Source organism: Panulirus ornatus, chromosome 39 (genome assembly GCF_036320965.1).
Source record: "Panulirus ornatus isolate Po-2019 chromosome 39, ASM3632096v1, whole genome shotgun sequence".
NCBI lineage: Eukaryota > Metazoa > Arthropoda > Malacostraca > Decapoda > Palinuridae > Panulirus > Panulirus ornatus.
The window spans coordinates 6,131,855-6,154,952 of record NC_092262.1 but is presented as its reverse complement, the minus strand read 5'-3'; the positions used below and the strand labels follow the sequence as shown (position 1 = coordinate 6,154,952).

At 37.2% G+C, this 23,098-nt stretch overlaps 1 protein-coding gene across 5 annotated transcripts; it reads right to left on the bottom strand.

Annotated features, from left to right (window-relative positions):
• Positions 1-2,691: 2,691 nt before the first annotated feature.
• Positions 2,692-22,349, bottom strand: LOC139761071 (uncharacterized). 5 transcript variants are annotated; one of them, XM_071684889.1, is made up of 5 exons: positions 22,257-22,349; positions 21,145-21,315; positions 17,925-18,937; positions 11,031-11,159; positions 2,692-8,959 (listed from the first exon to the last, which is right to left on the bottom strand). In XM_071684889.1, the coding sequence occupies exons 2-5, from the start codon at positions 21,263-21,265 to the stop codon at positions 8,429-8,431; spliced, it is 1,794 nt and encodes a 597-aa protein (XP_071540990.1). In that variant the 5' UTR covers positions 21,266-21,315; positions 22,257-22,349; the 3' UTR covers positions 2,692-8,428. The 5 variants fall into 5 exon arrangements, with proteins under 5 accessions (XP_071540990.1, XP_071540993.1, XP_071540991.1 ...); XM_071684892.1 differs by lacking the exon at positions 22,257-22,349 and adding an exon at positions 22,015-22,097; XM_071684890.1 differs by lacking the exon at positions 22,257-22,349 and adding an exon at positions 21,951-22,081.
• Positions 22,350-23,098: the final 749 nt, after the last annotated feature.

The window sequence follows — 23,098 nt, the reverse complement described above, 5'->3', positions numbered from 1 at the left end:
CGAAATTTACCGATACTGTCGCAACACACTCTTTCCAGATTCCAATCATAATTCACTCATTTACAACATGTACAATTCATCCGTGGCAAAAAAGATCAATCCACCTACTTGCATTCATCCTGTATTACATAACAAATACACGCCTCATGTCTTGGCGAAGGACCTACAAGTTACAATCAACTTAATACAACGATCTGCCAGCACCAAAATTAGTTGGTGCTGAGATAGGTCAAAGGAAACATGCGAGTTGCATTTACTGAGTTCTAGTAATCAATAATGTAGAAGATTAGTAGGAACACAAGTATACTAAAAATAAGTTTGAGTAAAATTAAAAACACCATACATAACAACTAGAGCTGTAAACAATGCATGAAATCAGTCATATTGAATATATAATAATCAACTGCTTATAACTCCTGAATACTGTAATGTTTCTACAGTGTCATAAGAATTGCAATGACTGTTCATCCACCTTGGTCTCTATGATCAAATACAAACAAAGAGTAGGACTGTGACATGTATATAAACACTTCAGTTCTATTTCAAATACAATGTAAATTGCCAGTCACCCCATTTGAATGTGAGCAGAATGCTGTAATGTATTCACGAGAGGATTATTATTATGCTTACCCAGAATTCTACCTCATCACTGCTTCTAATAAATAGTCCCCCACTAAGTCAATTTGGCAATTACATAGAAGATGAAGTGTCAGGGTTTGGATTCTTGTTGGATGCCATTATTTAGGTGAACAAGGGCAAAAAGTATACATAAATAATGTATTGCAGTGAAATTTATTAAAAAAGGGGGTGACTGTATTATTGACTGGTTGGTAAGGTTATTTAATGTATGTATGACTCATGGTGAGGTGCCTGAGGATTGGCGGAATGCGTGCATAGTGCCATTGTACAAAGGCAAAGGGGATAAGAGTGAGTGCTCAAATTACAGAGGTATAAGTTTGTTGAGTATTCCTGGCAAATTGTATGGGAGGGTATTGATTGAGAGGGTGAAGGCATGTACAGAGCATCAGATTGGGGAAGAGCAGTGTGGTTTCAGAAGTGGTAGAGGATGTGTGGATCAGGTGTTTGCTTTGAAGAATGTATGTGAGAAATACTTAAAAAAACCAAATGGATTTGTATGTAGCATTTATGGATCTGGAGAAGGCATATGATAGAGTTGATAGAGATGCTCTGTGGAAGGTATTAAGAATATATGGTGTGGGAGGCAAGTTGTTAGAAGCAGTGAAAAGTTTTTATCGAGGATGTAAGGCATGTGTACGTGTAGGAAGAGAGGAAAGTGATTGGTTCTCAGTGAATGTAGGTTTGCGGCAGGGGTGTGTGATGTCTCCATGGTTGTTTAATTTGTTTATGGATGGGGTTGTTAGGGAGGTGAATGCAAGAGTTTTGGAAAGGGGCAAGTATGAAGTCTGTTGGGGATGAGAGAGCTTGGGAAGTGAGTCAGTTGTTGTTCGCTGATGATACAGCGCTGGTGGCTGATTCATGTGAGAAACTGCAGAAGCTGGTGACTGAGTTTGGTAAAGCGTGTGAAAGAAGAAAGTTAAGAGTAAATGTGAATAAGAGCAAGGTTATTAGGTACAGTAGGGTTGAGGGTCAAGTCAATTGGGAGGTAAGTTTGAATGGAGAAAAACTGGAGGAAGTAAAGTGTTTTAGATATCTGGGAGTGGATCTGGCAGCGGATGGAACCATGGAAGCGGAAGTGGATCATAGGGTGGGGGAGGGGGCGAAAATCCTGGGAGCCTTGAGGAATGTGTGAAAGTTGAGAACATTATCTCGGAAAGCAAAAATGGGTATGTTTGAAGGAATAGTGGTTCCAACAATGTTGTATGGTTGCGAGGTGTGGGCTATGGATAGAGTTGTGCGCAGGAGGATGGATGTGCTGGAAATGAGATGTTTGAGGACAATGTGTGGTGTGAGGTGGTTTGATCGAGTAAGTAACGTAAGGGTAAGAGAGATGTGTGGAAATAAAAAGAGCGTGGTTGAGAGAGCAGAAGAGGGTGTTTTGAAATGGTTTGGGCACATGGAGAGAATGAGTGAGGAAAGATTGACCAAGAGGATATATGTGTCGGAGGTGGAGGGAACGAGGAGAAGTGGGAGACCAAATTGGAGGTGGAAAGATGGAGTGGAAAAGATTTTGTGTGATCGGGGCCTGAACATGCAGGAGGGTGAAAGGAGGGCAAGGAATAGAGTGAATTGGATCAATGTGGTATACCGGGGTTGACGTGCTGTCAGTGGATTGAATCAGGGCATGTGAAGCGTCTGGGGTAAACCATGGAAAGCTGTGTAGGTTATGTATATTTGCATGTGTGGACGTATGTATATACATGTGTATGGGGGTGGGTTGGGCCATTTCTTTCGTCTGTTTCCTTGCGCTACCTCGCAAACACGGGAGACAGCGACAAAGAAAAAAAAAAAATTGAAGAGAGGATGGAGCACTACTGCTCTGTATTCAAACTCCAGAAACTCATGAGCCATTTTGGATTTGGGATGTTTTTGAACTGTGAATGTTCACACTGCCGATCTAGCTGTAACATAAACTATTTGAGATATCATATTTCTCTTTGTCAACTCTTTATCATCAATTTGGTGCATTTATATTAATGTTAAGGGTGTGAATATCTATACACACTATTCTCCAAAAACTAAATAGGGTATCATGAACTTAAACATCTGACATTACCTCAATACACTTTATATCCTTACTTAGAATGGAAGTTTTCATGTATGACTGAAACTCTTGTACAGTGTAGAAATAATATTTTTGAAAATGGAAATAAAGAAAATATTTGGGTACAGGTAATCACACATAAAATACATTTGGTCTCAGAATTGCATAAAATATGGAAATAATTCTGCAGAAAAATGTAAGCAGTAATTCAAATATGAATTATGTAACATATATCATACTTTATATTGGTGCTTGAAATGTTTCAGGATAACAGATCCTACTAATAATAAACTCACAAGTAATTCCATATTATTCAGTTCAAGATGCAAAACTCCTTATCTATAGGCAAAGCTGCTCTCATCTTTTGCTTGACTAGAAATATTGTTACAGTGATAAAAACTGAACCCATATGACATGCACAATGATAGCCTGAAGCTCCATCTTTCTAAAATTCATAATTTATTCCTGATGCAATCAACTGAGATTGTATAAACTTAAAGCATATTAAAGCAATGCATTTATATACTCTGGGACATAACCTTCCTCCATTAACCTTTTCACAGCATTTACTAATATACAATATAAACTTATTTTATTAGCTTAATAACTGGGGTTTCCATTTGATAAAGCTCATTTGCTATTACAGATGTTTTGAAATGCATTTTGTGCTCATATACCTATATATTCAGGTACAACATAAAACCTGGAACATTTTATGAAATATAAAAAATAAATGACCAGTAAAATTTCATACAGAACTTTGGCACAGAATAAGGGTTACTATATCTTAATTACAAAATTTAAAATAACAATTAATAAATTCATAGCAATCAGATAGAAATACAAAAGCTTCTCAACTTACATTATATCATAGCACTTGCTTCAAACAAATGAAATGCTGTTAACTGTTACATATAATTTTGAAAAACATTCTAAATAGCCCATTTGTACTAACGACATCCCTATAATGTTTAATCACTAATATGGTTTCATGAATATTGTTGTCAGGGAACAAACTTCCCGTATCAGACTGTATTAACCCTTTCACTGTGGACTGAGGTGCAAACTCCCAGGTAACTTTTTTCTGTTTACTGCGACTGAGGTGCATACAACTATTTTTTTTTCCGTTCACTGTGACTGAGGCACATATGACTATTTTTTTCTGTTCACTGCAGCTAGGGCATAAATATACTGCCAATAATACTTTTAAAGACATCCCAACAATTGTTTCCAGACCCTATAGCAAATACTTTTTCCAAATACTGGTCATCATACATGATGTTATGTAACAATTTCTGAGCTGTCATTCTTAAAAGATATATTTTGCAGATCAAAACCCTTAGTAATCACAGTGATTATAAAAAACTCAAAAATTCAACACATCTCACTATGTATGCCTGAAAATACTCCTGGAGTACCTGAAATACCTGACAGAGGAACAGTGTAAGCTGAAGGGTGTATAGCAAACATTATTGATGTTTCACTTAATTGTATACCATTTCATTCAGAAAATTGTGTTCTAGTTAATCATAACAGCAAACTTAATGAGATATTTTCTGTAGAATATTTGAGAATATTCCACACACAGAATGCACCTTGGATATTAGGACTGCCACAGCAAAAGGGGTAAAGGAACTGAAATTTTCTTCCTTTCTAAGCGGAGAATTTATGGCAACTGAAATGTGAAACATTTTCAGATTTTTTTTTTTTTAAGTCTACCTTACTTGAGACACTAAGGTTGTGACTTGAACACACTTGTAATAATACACAATAGCACCTCACAACAGTTTCTTAAAATTAGTCAAAGACACTTGCTACACAACAGTCATTTCAATGTACTTTATCTTCTAATATATTTGATATCAGAATCTCAGATCAGACTTGTTAATGATATGCTTAGTGAGTTCCTCCATTCTCCTTCGTCATCATTCATAACAAAAGGATGAAATGGGATTTAGCAATGATCACTCCTTCTACTGTCAATATTTGCAATGGCTTTTCATCATATACATTCAATTCTCTATAAAATACATATTTCTTATAACAGCAGTTTCAATAGGAAATTTTCAACACAGTATTCAATACTACAACAGCCTAATATACCAATAAATCCTTGGTATGTGAGAATGGTTATTTTGTGCATAGTTTCCACAGTTAACAATGACTGGTAAGATTTTAATCAGATAAAAAATTGGATTCTCACCTTGACTCAATAAAAACCTACAAGAAACCAACAGTCACTACTATATAGTAGACTGGTTATCCAAACTCAGTAACGGAATCTTTACACAGGGAAATAATAATGTGAAAAACGTAATTGGGTTCTCAAGGTCTATTCTCTTCAACTCATGGTTTTCCTTCTTTGGTTGTGGCCACATCCTAACCTGACTTATGTGTTATACTGAAACAATGGGGTGATGAGATACACTTTGAAGTGGTGGGACATACAAAGGCAAAGCTGTTCTTTCATTCAACATAAGACAAGCAGAGGTATACAGTACTGTCTAAGAAATTTTGGTTATGTCTTATCTACTGAAGTGAAAAATATTATAATTTTTCTTTTTCACATATGAGAGTAGTATTGTATGAAGGAGAGGCAATAGTGGCATGAATAAATACTATGTAATGAAACAGTAATGTCAGTTCAATAGTGTGTTATGACTATCAAGAAAATTTCATGTTTGTCTATCTTACACTTGGATCATATGAATGTTGGAGGCTTGTCTCTGTTCTCTGGAACCAAGACAAACCAATACTCCTCGGGCCAGTCATTCTAATTGAGACTGCAACCTGACCTAAATGCTCACCACAGCCGAGCCAATCATACAGCGCAGATATTTACCCAGAGTTATAATACAATTTTCCACAACCAGTCCATAACACTTTTATATTTTGCAGGCAAAGCACCAAACAATGCAGGGCCTCTGACATTCCCCTACTTTCTTTTAATGTCTTAATGGCACCTCTACAGTTAATTGGTGTTGTTTCACTAATACTTCCATCTTAAGACGTCAAAAAGGAATGATTTCTTGAGTGAAGTTTGTAGACCTGGTTTTTCAAAAAGGTTTTCTTGAACACTTAAAGTATCTTAACCACTGAATTCTGTGTGGTAAACAGATCCAAAGATTTTTATTAAGAATTCATATGTAGAGACTTTAAAACACAGTAACTAAGATCAAATCACCTTAAAATATGGCCAAAATACCTTGTAGCACAATTATCCATATCTCTAAACACCTTGATATAATGTTGTTCTCCATGGAGTTACCACACTCCACCTGCATGAGGTTCTGGTGTGAATAAATCAATTTTGGTAAGGTTGTATCACTATAAATGGATGAAAGAATTACAATCTTGTCAAAGATTTTTTTTTACTCCAATGGAGTCCATTTTGCTGCTACTGAATGTAGCACAGCCTCAAAGCTGGAGGAGCCCATACTATAAAAAGGGTCCTGGGGTTATATATCTTAATGATAATAAGAATAATAATAGCAATAATACTTCTTCACACTTTCCTTATACTTAATATATGGTTTCATCTTAAACCTATACCCTTAACTATAATTAGCTTTCTTGAATATTTATCACATAAAAGGTGTTACTGGACTCCACCTCCAAGTGGTTACACCATATGTGAAAAGTCACCTCTGTCAAGAGTGCATTATTGTCAATGAATGAAATGGACTATATTCTTGTCAAGAAATTTCTCACTTCGGAGGAGTCCATCATTTCCCTACTCCTAATTGAAGCATGGCCTTGAAGCTGCAGAAGCCCCATAAACTGGGTCTTGGGACTGTAAATCAATTAACCAAATATTACACAAGAATACTCTGACTATTACTCACATATCAAAATCCCCCAAAATTTAAAAGAAAAGCACAAAACAGCACCGTCAAGTACATACAACTTTGTGAACCTTGAGACATATAACAGTGTGTGATTATCCGTCACTTCTAACAACAGACATACCTTTAAACTCATCTCTAAGATCTCATCACACGGCAGCATTCTCCTGCCAACTAAGAGCTGCAATGGACACCAAAGTAAGAATCCAAATTATCAAGCTTAATGATAATATCAGCACCTTCTGGTAAATAAGCTGCCTATTGTCAAATGGAAGAACAAAAAATGTAGAGCATATATTCTATCAAACAGGCAAACATAAAGACTGACAAAATTAACCAAAACTCTCCAAGTTATTAACTTCAGGATAACTTTTATGGTTACCCATGTCAAAAATCCTTCAAAAAAGTAATATGTTCACATTATATGAGCCTAACCAATTTTGAGTACCTGTGACGAAACTTTGCTATCACGCAAGGCTACTGCTGAGCCCTCGGTGCTCCCATAATTGCTTCCGTATACTCTTCCCTTAGGTTTAGGTCACAGAGATCATTACATCCAAGTTCTTTAACTCATTTTCCTTTAGTAGCTCAAATTCTTGAGACATTCAACAGATATCACATCCATTCAAGTTATAGTGCCATGCTTCATCTTATGCAAGGCTTTCATCACTCTTCCTCTTTAACCAACCCATTCACTAGGACTCTCTTGCCATCTCTGCCACCCTATTAAGTAACACATTCAACAACACTGTAAAATACTTAATGCATGTCTTCTTCACTTTTTCCTTGTCTGTTACCACTTTCCCAACCACTCCCCTTACTGATACCCTACTAACTGTGTACTTAATAACAAATCATGTAAACCATCTTAGTAAATGTAGTTAACTACTGTCACTAGGAAGATATGAAAGAAGAATGGAAGGATACTGCAAACTATTGGGACTAGCCCAGCAACTATGATGAGATGTATGTGACAATGTCTGTCCACTTATCAATATGGATCTCAAGACAACTGTGCTTGAAATACATCAGTAACGTCACAATGATACAAAAAAGTTTACTACAAAATATGCTACATAACAAGAAAAATGAGAATTACCTTATAAAACATTATCAATGCTAGCATTACACATTCCATGGCACAGTAAATAATGGTTTTTCTAAATCAACTGCCTATCAAAATTACTAAAAAGTTATCATTTAGTGAGATTTCTGCCGCTATTCATTCACCAAACCTTTGGTCCCTTCCATGGCAAACAATCATCTAAAATTCTGCAGTTGCTAGAAAATGAGATCTTTGATTTTTAACCCTTTCACTGCTGCTGGTAAATATGGTTTTCATTTTTTTGACTTACACAATGTGACGCCTCACTGCAGTGGTATAAACAACAGATACAAACAAGTTCAGTATTTTTTTGTAATCTGGGATAAGTACCCTATCAACTGCCATAATCAAAATAAAAATATTAACTTTTTTCAAATCATAAAAATTAGTCACACACAAAATGGGTGATGGGTACCAGAGTGAAAGGGTTAAATGAAGCTACAAAATACAGGAACTATAAATCTAAAAATAATTCTAATAGACTGAAATTCTCATGACAGAATAAGCATTTTCTTCTCACCAGACCTGAGACCAAGAAATGCAATTCTGCACCATGAGTCTGCTTTGGATACGACTGTTACTTGATTCTACATTACTGAAACCAGTAAGTTTATCATTTGTAAAATAAAATATGACTAACTTTGTCATATTTTCAATGCAGATAATCATGAAAACATTACAAAGGAAACAAAATAAAATCATACCTTCTAATAATAGTACATCTTATCAATCAGATCATTAATGCCAAGTAAGAGGGGAACAACTGAAAAAAACAGATATAGCCTATTATCCCTCTTACTCTAATACAGTACAGTCACTCATTTCCTCAGCATCACTCCTCTTCCTTTCTATTTCTGTATCTTCCACTTGCATTGGCATTCTTACAACAGTTTTTTCATAAATAGGATTCTGGAAGGTGTCAAACTTACGCCCCAGGCCAAGCCTAACTGGGTACCTCTTTCGATATATGACAACAGAGATAATAGTAACTATAATAAGACTAATGAGACCTGTTGCACCAATGATAACATAAAGTGTCATATCCTCTTCTAAAAAGAGATTAAATAATCCCGTCAATATTCCATTATCCTCATTTTCTTTACCATTATCCATCACAACCATACCTTCCTCTACAGATTCTGTTCCATTTATTGTAAAGGAGTCTGTGGTATCGTTACTGTGGTCATCCACGCTAATTACTGAAGTATTCATATGCATTTCCTCCACCATCACAGGTTCCTCTGCTGTGTCAATGACTTCCTCACCACCATAATCATCATTCTTGTTGTCATTTGGAGGATCCTGATCTAGTTTCACTATTACAGGCTGAAATTTGGGATTTTCTTTAATTACAAACATGCAAGGTCACTGGTAAATTCTGAAATGAAAAAATAATAGCTGAATGTTTCACATACATATATCATTAATAAAAACAATCTCTTACCCTCCAGCCAAAACTTCATAATGCTTATGTCCATATTTCTGGAATGTCTCTGAACAAAGTACAAAACAATAAAGAAATGAGCAATGAAAATATGCATTTCTCCTAGAGGTTACTATGTCCTACACCTGGGAATAGAATTCTTTCCATACTAGAGCTTGCCATTTCCTTCTCCAGTGAGGTAATGTAAGAAACAGGTGAATGAGCCTTTGATGATATAATTTCTCACTTGTTTTATCCTCTGTTCTTTCTTATGGAAAGCATTAATGCAGAAGAGGGTGATTTTAAACATTCCAGCTCCTTCCTCTTTCAGACCTATGCAGGAAATACATAGGTAATATAATTTACCCCCATCCTAGTAATTAAAACAGTGCGTGTTGGTGTGTAAAATCCAGTAATCATTATCATCTTACTGTACATAAAGCTAAGAACACTTTATTGGGACTCCTGTAGCTTTGTCACTGTGCTACATTCAGAAGCAAGGAAATGATAAGCCCCTTTGAGGTAAAGAGTTCCTCGACTAAAGAGTACTTCCTTCCCTTGACTAATGATGATAAAGCCCTGCAAGAGGCGACTTTTGACTTGCAATGTAACCACTAGCAGGCAAATCCAGCAACACCAAAAGCCAGTCAAATTATCTTACAACATGATAAACAATGAGATACAACAACAGATTAGAAAGACATCTAACTGTGGATGTAGCAATAAATCATGCAAAATGCAGCCTATGACACTATTACCATATAGTGCTAAGTTGTGTTCGTACAATTAAAAAACTCAAATCTTCTTAAATATCAATATATGAGAGTAATAATAAGGACTTCACACACAATGATACTAACTTGATTGAAAGGATGTATTGTAAATATTCATATTAAGCTTGTCTGAAAGTGGTGAAAACAGATCAAAAGTAGTTTAATTTCTGATAATAAAAGTATTAGATATGAAGTTGGTAAGTAATGGGATGCTCAGTTAAGTTAGAAAGAAACCTACTTATGGCGAGAGCAATAACTCATGGGAAGTGTGGCCTAGGTTCTTATTTACTTTGAGTATCATTTATTCAGCTAAATTAATGTGTTACTAGTCTAAGAATAATGAAAGCAAAATTATCAAGCTTTATTTAGCTACTAACTGAGAAAAATATCTATGAAACCATAATAAACAAGAACTCTAAAAAAAGTACGTAATCATTTATTCTACTCTTATCTAAAAAAAGTTACAAAAACCGTTAAAGCATGTTAAATTACAGATAATATGAGAATAGTATATGAAATGCAGTCCATAGGCATCAAGTTGGGCTAAAAATTACACAGGAATATAGTAATGAGACATGATCCCAGAGCTACATGACGTTTAATGTCTGAAGCCATACAAAAGTCAAGAGATTTGATTCATTCTCTTTGTCAGTAACATGACACCGCTAAAACGTCCTGTATTTGCTTCTACCTCTTTAGAAGCTAAAACAGACGTTAACTCTTGAAACACAACTAGAAATAACAAAAACTTTAGAGACTGGTGAAGGAGCCTTAGTTCTTGGCTGTGTAAACACAATCAAGTCTAACGTCTGCAACACCTTCTACACTTGCCTGATGTCAGTCTTTCCTCAGTTAAAAACAATATATTTTATCGGTTACTATAATATATAGTACTCACTTATGATGTTCATATAATAACATTTACAGTATTCTGTTACAAAACTATTATCAGTGTGCTTCAAAAACTTAAAACAGCACAAATTTTTCATCAAAAGGGGAACTTTGGTACTGGCTGGGAACGAAACCCAACATTTATTAAGAAAATTATTTGTTTATGCCAAGTTCACTTATAATCTCCTTTTCTTGGAACACAGCCCCTGGTATAAATGATTACCAGTACTGTACAGTGTAAGGAGTTTTGGGAGTGAAGATTATTAAACACATTGCAAGTAATTCAGTGAGTAAGCAAAGGTGCACTCACCATCTTCCCCAGTGAATCACTGTCAGCAGCAGAGGCCAAGAAAGTGCCATTGTCTGTAGTCAAAACACTGACATTCAAACCATCCAAAATTTCACGTGATGCCATGGGGGCATCAGACATCAGTTTATCCTGAAAAACATGAAAATTACAAAATCTAAATTTGCTTTCAAAATTCTTCTAAAAACACAAGGCATTACTACTTACACTTTTCAAATGATTATTATAATATAAAGAAAAAGGTAGCAACGAAAACTGAAAGCAGGAGCCGCGAATTTATTCTCAACTGGTTTTGACTTTTCTTTCAAGACACAGTCTTTGTCACTATGGATAACACCTATCATGATACAACCTAAGGAACCCCTCAATTGCCCAAGAAGCTTTAAGGAGGCAATCAACAAGAAGCAGGAAAATGATGATGTCTTTGGAGCAAGAAGACAGGCAAGTACACCATATTCCATTTAATCTTCTCATTATGATATAGCCTCACCAAAGGTGTAGACCTATGGCAAGATTGTATCATTGGCAATGAACAGCTAGGAGTACAGCTTTACTGCATATCTCTCTCCAAGGAAGTCCTACTCTCACATGGAAGGCAACCTTAAACATTCAAGAGCATCATACAGAGATCCTGGGTTTGTATAATGATAAAAGGGCTCTGTGGTTTCAATGCATTACACACGACAGCTAGAGACTGAGTGTGAACGAATCAGAGAGAGAGAGAGAGAGAGAGAGAGAGAGAGAGAGAGAGAGAGAGAGAGAGAGAGAGAGAGAGAGAGAGAGAAAGAGAGAGAGAGAGAGAGAGAGAGAGAGAGAGAGAGAGAGAGAGAGAGAGAGAGAGAGAGAGAGAGAGAGAGGTGCTATTTCATGTGTGATGGGGTGGCAACAGGAATGGATGAAGGCAGCAAGTATATGTTTTTTTTTTTTGCTTTGTTGCTGTCTCCCGCGTTTGTGAGGTAGCGCAAGGAAACAGACGAAAGAAATGGCCCAACCCACCCCCATACACATGTATATACATACGTCCAAACACGCAAATATACATACCTACACAGCTTTCCATGGTTTACCCCAGACGCTTCACATGCCCTGATTCAATCCACTGACAGCACGTCAACCCCAGTATACCACATCGATCCAATTCACTCTATTCCTTGCCCTCCTTTCACCCTCCTGCATGTTCAGGCCCCGATCACACAAAATCTTTTTCACTCCATCTTTCCACCTCCAATTTGGTCTCCCACTTCTCCTCGTTCCCTCCACCTCCGACACATATATCCTCTTGGTCAATCTTTCCTCACTCATTCTCTCCATGTGCCCAAACCATTTCAAAACACCCTCTTCTGCTCTCTCAACCACGCTCTTTTTATTTCCACACATCTCTCTTACCCTTACGTTACTTACTTGATCAAACCACCTCACACCACACATTGTCCTCAAACATCTCATTTCCAGCACATCCATCCTCCTGCGCACAACTCTATCCATAGCCCACGCCTCGCAACCATACAACATTGTTGGAACCACTATTCCTTCAAACATACCCATTTTTGCTTTCCGAGATAATGTTCTCGACTTCCACACATTCTTCAAGGCTCCCAGAATTTTCACCCCCTCCCCCACCCTATGATCCACTTCCACTTCCATGGTTCCATCCGCTGCCAGATCCACTCCCAGATATCTAAAACACTTTACTTCCTCCAGTTTTTCTCCATTTAAACTTACCTCCCAATTGTCTTGACCCTCAACCCTACTGTACCTACTTACCTTGCTCTTATTCACATTTACTCTTAACTTTCTTCTGTCACACACTTTACCAAACTCAGTCATATGTACATGTGTATATATGTATATGTCTGTGTTTGTATGTGTATACATTGAAATGTACATGTATGTATATGTGCATGTATGGGTGTTTATGTATATAAATGTGTATGTGGGTGGGTTGGGCCATTCCTCATCTGCTTCCTTACACTACCTTGTTGATGCGGGAGACGGCAATTGAGTATAAAAAAATGATAACAATAATAATACTCAAAACAATGATAATAATGATAATTTTCTTTCTTTCATGATTAATTACTTTTTCCCACATAGGGGAGATAGCACTAAGACCACAGAGCATAACAGGATAGTCTTTGCTTGGTTCTTTTCAGTTCCTTCATTGAGAGAGTAATGATACAAAGCGAAAAGGTTTACAGCCTTTTGCTACTACCCTTCTTCAATGCTTTTCATGACTCACATGCATGAGGTATATGGATAGTATCCTTTTTTCCTCAAACCCCTGGGATAATGCATATCTATCTATATCTATGATGCCCACTTTTTCCGGGAACGCCCATCAAGGGGATGGCCATGGCAAATGAGTCTCTATTTATCCTTGTCCTTACATAACTCACTAGCATACACTATTCCATGCATTCTCCACCTCCCCCATTTCTCTCCTTCCAGTATTCTTCCAATCTATTTCCCCATGTCACAGATGGTCTTCCTCTACACCAACCACTTTAATCGTACTATTATGCACTCTTCATGTAAACTCCCTGTCTTGCATGGCATGTGCACGTGTAGGAGAGGAGAATGAACGATATCTGGTGATAGCATGACTGTTTAACTTGTTTATGGATGGGGGGATGAGGGATATGAATTCAAGGGGCTTGTAGTGAAAGGCAGGTCTGCAGTGTGTTGGGGGTGGGGGCACCTTTAACGTGAGTCAATTGCTGTTTGCAACAGAAACAGCTCTAGTAGAGGTGTGTTTAGGAGCAGCAGTGATGTGTATTGGGTAGGAATGGAAGAGCCACTGCAACTGGCAGCTAAAGAATTACGAGTAAGAAGGGAGAAAAGCAACAGTGTGGGTGGCAAAGGTAGGACTGTGGATAAGTGGGGTGGAAAGAGGGAGGCAATAATGCGACGGGAAATGGTACTTGATAAACAATGACAAATCTGTTAATCCTTGACATATCATCATTAGTACTAATTTAGCAACTTAAATTTCTTTTATAATAACCAGAAAATTCATAAGGCAGAGATTCAAAATTCCTCTACAGCACAGTGGGGTATAGCCTTTTATTTGACAAACTTCTTCTCTAACCTATATGTTAACTTAAAGCAAAAGTCCAATAAATGAGCTATTACACAGCTAGATGGGTGTGTTGGTGTAACCTGACTCCACCAGTTCAAAATTACACTGTGAGTGAAAAGTAACTTTTGACTAGCCTCTATCAGAGTATAATTCTCATCAGAGAACTTCCCACTCATTCTACATTTCCCTGCTACTGGAAGGAGCACAGCCATGAGCTACAAAAGCCTTCAGAAAGGTTCTAGGTACCACCAATGCTCTTTTATAAACAGGGGTCCTGGGATAATCATAAACAACACAAAATCAATAAAATAGATGGGTGTATTCACAGGGGCTTTTTTCTCTGTCTCACTCTCAACCCTTTACATCCATTTGGGTTGAATCTAATCACCCTATTACTGGAACTTGTCCAAGTTCCACTGTAAGCGGAGGCAAACAATAACATTCTTTACCTCCAAGGAACCAAGTATTATTCACAAACATATTCAGGATATGATAGAGTTGATAGAGATGCTCTGTGGAAGGTATTAAGAATATATGGTGTGGGAGGCAAGTTGTTAGAAGCAGTGAAAAGTTTTTATCGAGGATGTAAGGCATGTGTACGTGTAGGAAGAGAGGAAAGTGATTGGTTCTCAGTGAATGTAGGTTTGCGGCAGGGGTGTGTGATGTCTCCATGGTTGTTTAATTTGTTTATGGAAGGGGTTGTTAGGGAGGTGAATGCAAGAGTTTTGGAAAGAGGGGCAAGTATGAAGTCTGTTGGGGATGAGAGAGCTTGGGAAGTGAGTCAGTTGTTGTTCGCTGATGATACAGCGCTGGTGGCTGATTCATGTGAGAAACTGCAGAAGCTGGTGACTGAGTTTGGTAAAGTGTGTGAAAGAAGAAAGTTAAGAGTGAATGTGAATAAGAGCAAGGTTATTAGGTACAGTAGGGTTGAGGGTCAATTCAACTGGGAGGTGAGTTTGAATGGAGAAAAACTGGAGGAAGTGAAGTGTTTTAGATATCTGGGAGTGGATCTGGCAGCAGATGGAACCATGGAAGCGGAAATGGATCATAGGGTGGGGGAGGGGGCGAAAATTCTGGGAGCCTTGAAGAATGTGTGGAAGTCGAGAACATTATCTCGGAAAGCAAAAATGGGTATGTTTGAAGGAATAGTGGTTCCAACAATGTTGTATGGTTGCGAGGCGTGGACTATGGATAGAGTTGTGCGCAGGAGGATGGACGTGCTGGAAATGAGATGTTTGAGGACAATGTGTGGTGTGAGGTGGTTTGATCGAGTAAGTAACGTAAGGGTAAGAGAGATGTGTGGAAATAAAAAGAGCGTGGTTGAGAGAGCAGAAGAGGGTGTTTTGAAATGGTTTGGTCACATGGAGAGAATGAGTGAGGAAAGATTGACCAAGAGGATATATGTGTCGGAGGTGGAGGGAACGAGGAGAAGAGAGAGACCAAATTGGAGGTGGAAAGATGGAGTGAAAAAGATTTTGTGTGATCGGGGCCTGAACATGCAGGAGGGTGAAAGGAGGGCAAAGAATAGAGTGAATTGGAGCGATGTGGTATACCGGGGTTGACGTGCTGTCAGTGGATTGAATCAAGGCATGTGTATGGGGGTGGGCTGGGCCATTTCTTTCGTCTGTTTCCTTGCGCTACCTCGCAAACGCGGGAGACAGCAGCAAAAAAAAAAAAAAAAAAAAAAAAAATTCAGGATATTGAAGGCCTTCTGGCAAGTCATCATAATATATTATGAGGAGCAACGATTCAGAGACTAGGCCCTACAGCACACCACTAGTAACCCCAACCCATTTTGGAAGAACTCCTAAGACAAGTCTCCTTGATTCTATTCCACCAATGAAAAATTCTTTCCAATATTTTGAGTAAAAGACAAAGAAGACAATAGCCAAACTTCTCAAAATGCTTCTGAGAAAAGTATAGACAAATACAACATAACATATATACATAAATTTGCATATATACCACAAAAATTCACAAAGGAGATCCAAATTAATACCGAAACTAAATTGACCAGCCAGCCTAACGCTGCATATACTTAAAATATTTGAAGGAACTATTAAGAAACATATAATGGAACATCTTATGGCAAAAAGCTCATAAATGAAGATCCATATGGATTTGTACCATATCAAAGTAAGCAACCACAACAATCAGTTCACTACAATGACAAATATGAAACTCCAAATCAAACAATGGAGTATGACAAAAAGATACTAGCATGACAAACTAGTAGAGAAAAAGAGAAAAATAATAAAAAATTTCCTAATTAATAAGAAGTTCAAAGTTTGATTGGGAAGATGAATTTTTGGGTGTCCCACAATGACCAATATCAGCTTCTTTGTAATTATGACATTAGACACAGACGTTTTGGAGAGGACATGAAAGTGAAACTGTGGAAGTTGAAGAGGCCATGAAATGCCGCAAAAGAAATCTGGATTCCGCATACATACTTATATGTGGGAGGAAGACACCTTCAAGGATTTCAATGAGGAGGAATTTGACAAATAAGTTATGAAATAGTTAATGACATTTTAGCACCGACATACAAAGGCCCCACAGAAGAATACATAAAAAGTGAATTATATGTCGAGGATTTATATATATGCATGGCAGCAAATAAAATATAAAAAGGGCAATGTTTTAAACCTTAAATCATAGAAGATACAGAATTATTAAATCAAGTATAATACCTGTTAACTAAATAAAAAGATATCGAACAAAAATATACTGAATGCCTGATGAGGATGCTGGAATGATCACCTAACGCAGTAGCAGGAAAACTAAGAACATACACAGAATGAATACTGAAACATTCAAAAGATGATTAGACATGGCTAAGATAATACCAGAACAAATAACAACACCAAAGGAGTAATTGTTGAAAAAAGTGGCAATATACAATATCAGAGCACACCTGGCAGCTTTAAACATAAACATGCTGTGACGGGAAGAAATATAATGCAGTTGTGATGGAAAGTAATGCTATACAAGGATATGATGATAAAGAAGTTTTGATAATTAAGTTTTATTTGGGGCCCTTGATGACAGTTCCACGAAAGAAACAGTCTGACACACTATCCTACCACTAAGAAATGCAGCTGCTACGGAAGGTTAGTTTGTTTTATTTTTGTTAATTTATATCTTTCAACATTAAACTGAATTAATCTATATGATCTTCTAGCTTATTTTATGATAAAACCTAAGGTTGAGGAACACAAAAAGAGACCAATTTTTGACTGAGAGGTTAAAGATAAGCACAAAATTTACTCTCTTCCACTCCCTTGGAATTAAACCCCACTTCAGAACAATATTTTGAGCAATGTCTTGTATTTCTGCTTATTCCTTTACGATGTGTGCATGTGGGAGCAACTTACAGTTCCACTGAAGTTCTATCTCTCAAAGAAAGATAACAGAGAAAGTTTTTGCAACCTAACAGCCTTAATCAACATGCAAAATTACTCTTCAAATACTTTGGCCATTACAGTTAGGTCTTATACTTTCCATGGCAAATGTCTGATAACTAAATATCTAACAAAGATGTGCATGCAATACCTTATTCCAAATCCAGGAATATATAATGATAAAGAAAGGAGACAAAATATACATTACGTTGATTCCAAGATTAAGCTTATTCTACATAATGAGAAATCTAAAAACCATCTCTCTTTATATATACAATTATATCACATCATAAAAATAGTTCATAAAACTTAAGAAACTGGCATATCATACGTTGAACAACTAAGGTAAATCTATAGAAACCACATTAAAATTAAATAAACTACATTTCATGCAAATCTGATTGCAATACTTACCCTATTTAGATGTAGGCAGACAGGAGGCTCATCCCAGTCTCCACTTTTACACTGAAGTTCTGAGGGACCATACAAACTGAAGCCTTTGTCACATGAATAGAATGCAACAGTACCAGATTCAAGGCGTTTGAACTCCACACTTCCATTTGCAAGCGAAGGTGGAAGAAGGCAGAGGTCTGTTTGGGTTGTTATAGACAATGACCTCTTTTTGGAGAACTTGTTAGTACTATGATAAACAATAAAAACTGTGTCAGCATCAGTCACTATTTTAAAGTCATTATTATATGTTGGGCACCATTCAACATCCCATTTTGGGTTCATGAGAGATTCTTCAAATACAGTAAGATGTGGCCTGATATTTAGAGAAAATCTTAGTGTCACATGTTTACGCTGCTCAGTATTAAGCTGCCATACACAAGTTTCTGGTGAAGTAAATGGCTTAAATTTATGTTCAGTTTTTTCATTTGATCCATCTGAAGATATAATACCATCTGCACACGTTGGAACAAGGCAACGAGTTTCTGTGCCTAAAAATGTAGAGTTGATAATGCAAGTATCACCACCAAGAGGAAAGCTTACCATGAACCCATCATAACAGTCAGATGGGGCTCCTATTTCTGGTTTCTCAGTTTTCATGGATAAACTTATATTGACATCAGCAATATCTTGGCAAAAATTTTCTGCTTCAGGAGATATCTGCACCTTTGAATTCACCCGTAGATACACTTCAAACACAATACCATTAGCAATGGTCTCACACTCTTGGCACATCATAATATCACTATTGCCATCATATTCTTTCGTATCTACAATGTCATCTTTAGAATCATAAACTGTATCACTGTCACACATCCCACAGTCCTGTGTTATCTCATACTTCATACCATCAACATAAATCATCATTGTAGACATTCCTCTAAGCCTTACTTTGTGCAGCTTTACCTGAAACCTCTGACTGGTTGGAGCATCATAACACCTATTACACATGTGACCATTCAGCTGTTGCATATCATCTGAAAAATTATGACATATCAATATAAGCATTTATGAAGAACCTGAAATCATATTTCTAAGAAAACAAAATTACATATACCGGCAGTAATTAGTATAAAAATCACTAGGATCACTTATAGTTAAGACACCATATACATTTTCTGTAAGGTAATTCTGGTAGAGGATGTGTGGATCAGGTGTTTGCTCTGAAGAATGTATGTGAGAAATACTTAGAAAAGCAAATGGATTTGTATGTAGCATTTATGGATCTGGAGAAGGCATATGATAGAGTTGATAGAGATGCTCTGTGGAAGGTATTAAGAATATATGGTGTGGGAGGCAAGTTGTTAGAAGCAGTGAAAAGTTTTTATCGAGGATGTAAGGCATGTGTACGAGTAGGAAGAGAGGAAAGTGATTGGTTCTCAGTGAATGTAGGTTTGCGGCAGGGGTGTGTGATGTCTCCATGGTTGTTTAATTTGTTTATGGATGGGGTTGTTAGGGAGGTAAATGCAAGAGTTTTGGAAAGAGGGGCAAGTATGAAGTCTGTTGGGGATGAGAGAGCTTGGGAAGTGAGTCAGTTGTTGTTCGCTGATGATACAGCGCTGGTGGCTGATTCATGTGAGAAACTGCAGAAGCTGGTGACGGAGTTTGGTAAAGTGTGTGGAAGAAGAAAGTTAAGAGTAAATGTGAATAAGAGCAAGGTTATTAGGTACAGTAGGGTTGAGGGTCAAGTCAATTGGGAGGTGAGTTTGAATGGAGAAAAACTGGAGGAAGTGAAGTGTTTTAGATATCTGGGAGTGGATCTGTCAGCGGATGGAACCATGGAAGCGGAAGTGGATCATAGGGTGGGGGAGGGGGCGAAAATTTTGGGAGCCTTGAAAAATGTGTGGAAGTCGAGAACATTATCCCGGAAAGCAAAAATGGGTATGTTTGAAGGAATAGTGGTTCCAACAATGTTGTATGGTTGCGAGGCGTGGGCTATGGATAGAGTTGTGCGCAGGAGGATGGATGTGCTGGAAATGAGATGTTTGAGGACAATGTGTGGTGTGAGGTGGTTTGATCGAGTAAGTAACGTAAGGGTAAGAGAGATGTGTGGAAATAAAAAGAGCGTGGTTGAGAGAGCAGAAGAGGGTGTTTTGAAGTGGTTTGGGCACATGGAGAGAATGAGTGAGGAAAGATTGACCAAGAGGATATATGTGTCGGAGGTGGAGGGAACGAGGAGAAGAGGGAGACCAAATTGGAGGTGGAAAGATGGAGTGAAAAGGATTTTGTGTGATCGGGGCCTGAACATGCAGGAGGGTGAAAGGAGGGCAAGAAATAGAGTGAATTGGAGCGATGTGGTATACAGGGGTTGACGTGCTGTCAGTGGATTGAATCAAGGCATGTGAAGCGTCCGGGGTAAACATGGAAAGCTGTGTAGGTATGTATATTTGCGTGTGTGGACGTGTGTATGTACATGTGTATGGGGGGGGGGGGTTGGGCCATTTCTTTCGTCTGTTTCCTTGCGCTACCTCGCAAACGCGGGAGACAGCGACAAAGTATAAAAAAAAAAAAAAAAAAAAAAAAAAAAAAAAATCTGAAACTGCAAATGAGTTCAAAACACCTAAAAAAAAAAAAAAAACTACGCAAGCACACAAATTCAATAAAAATACAGATCTCCTTTAGCCTTGACTAATAGATCATCATATGTTACAAGAAATTTACAAAAAGACAAGTGGTATCTAGCCAATTCATAGTTGAAGAGGATATGTAATTCATATGTGTATGATGCATTTTGAGTTGACAGCTGATCCAATGGGCTTTCATTTTCTCTATTAAACCAGAAACAAAAATTTTCTGCACTATTCGAGCTAACAACGGAGAAACAACCCATATAACACGGTAAAAATGTTGTTGTTTGTTATTTACATTTTTGGGAAGGACTTAAATTCATCTAGCTGTACAGCATGAGTTTCATTTTCTAACTTTGCTTCAATGCCCTTACTTTAAGCAATTAAACATGACATGCAGATAAATATCTCAAACAAGACACTGAAAAAAAGAGGAGGAATATCATCGTACATAAATGGAAGCTGCTCATGAACAATATGTGATGTATGGTCTTGAGTTGTCCTATTATCAGAGCAGAGTTAAATTACATATGAGAGGTAGGGAAGAAAAAGGACTGTCATAAATTTTAACTTGCAATGTTCTAAGTTAAGAAATCATCAAAACAATCAACACTTACTGGTTACAAAATGAGGGAACACTCGTGGAGAGATACAATCCTCAACTAAAGCAGAAGAAACAAAGAATGGGAGCAGGGCAACCAACCCTCCCCAAGAACAGGACCACAATGATGCCACCATCCTAGGCTAGCTTTTCCAGCAGCCCTATACTCTTACACACTACATCACACCTGTAAAGAGAAAAGGTACATCAAACATTATGCATATATTCTTTACGTTAAATGACACTCTTATACGCATAACAGTAAATAAATCTGCAATGACGTCCATTTACCTTTCGTGCAACTCAAAATGACATTCTTATACGCACAATAGTAAAAAACCTACAATGACGTCCTATTACCTTTCATGCAACTCAAAATGAAACATACACACTACAGTAAATAAAATCTACAATAATTTTAGATGAAGTTTCCATAGGTTCTGTTGATTACTGTTTCAGCTACATTTATACTGGTTAACCCCCTTTATTCCCCTGGTCTTGTCTTCACGGCCTTCCCCACTACCACCTATATCATAATGAAGGATAAAACAGTGACGTTCCAAATAATGCATGGCAGATCTTAATAACTTCTATCAACTTGTAAGAAGTCCACTACCATACGTCTCTACCAAACCCATACGTTCAATTCTACGACGTCCCTGAGGTAGATTCCTTGACATCCACCAATGTACACTGCTTCCTCCACCGCCGGCACACAAGAGGACAGGTACACCTTTGAACTCATCTTATTTCTACTAATATAATGTAGGATCACGTCTGGGTAACGATCAACATTTCCCTCCCCCACGAAAAGCAACTTACCATAACAAAAGTGTGAGGCATCGACTTAAAATACGTACATACTAGATAACGTAAGCACCCTTACACTTCACTACACTAGCCATAGGCGGTCAGGGGGGGATAAAATACTTAATTAACTGCCACAATGAGACCTGTGTGTGTGTGTGTGTGTGTCTACTCTCTGCCCAACCCACTTACTTCGATCAGTTGGACTATACGTTCACGTAAAACCCAACTTGAATCTTATTTTGGAAATTTACAATGCAGAGATACTTTCATTCACTGATATCACTTTCACCCATAGTACAAGACAAATGGCCCTTTTACCTGTAAATAGTAGTAGTGAGTGAGTTCTTCAAAATGATTCATACAATTGATTACTCGCGTCACAGAGCTTAATTGTCTAGAACACTCCCTACCTACAGCTCACATAATATGGATTAAATACATTATATAAGCAACGTATCACCTCCAACTCAAAGTATATATAAATCTGAGTTTAGATATTATTTTTTTTTTTAATTTGAGTGATAAATAAAGGATATCTTACGGGAAATCAGAGTTTCCCGGAACCAATACGGTTTTGCAAGCAGTATATAACAAAGGTGACCACAGAGGTAGGGAGTGGTGCCACTATATTTACCATATTTCGGTGTTTAAAGTTTTAATGTTTAAAAGACATCTAATACATCTAGGGTTTTTTTTTGAAGAATTATACAATTTTTGTCATATATTTCCGCATATTTCAAAGACCTAAAACCCCTTAAATTCGAATAACGCATCACATCCAACCACGTAAAATTCCGCAATATTTCGTTTACTCATATATATATATATATATATATATATATATATATATATATATATATATATATATATATATATATATATACATCGGTATCTTTGCGTGGGCCTACCATCTATGAAATAAACTTGTTTCACGTGAGGATCAAAGTTTTAAAGTTCATTGTGCAGCACACTTGTCTAATGAGAGCTTTTTCTAAGAAAATATTCTTGTGTTTCACTTGTGATACTTTCAGATTACTGTGTCATTAATGGTCAACGCAATTTATTACTATGAGCTGTATTTCAGTTAGACTTTTGAAAACGCGTGAAACATTACGTCACAGAAAATGCGATTTAATATGTATCTATTTCCTGAGACAGGA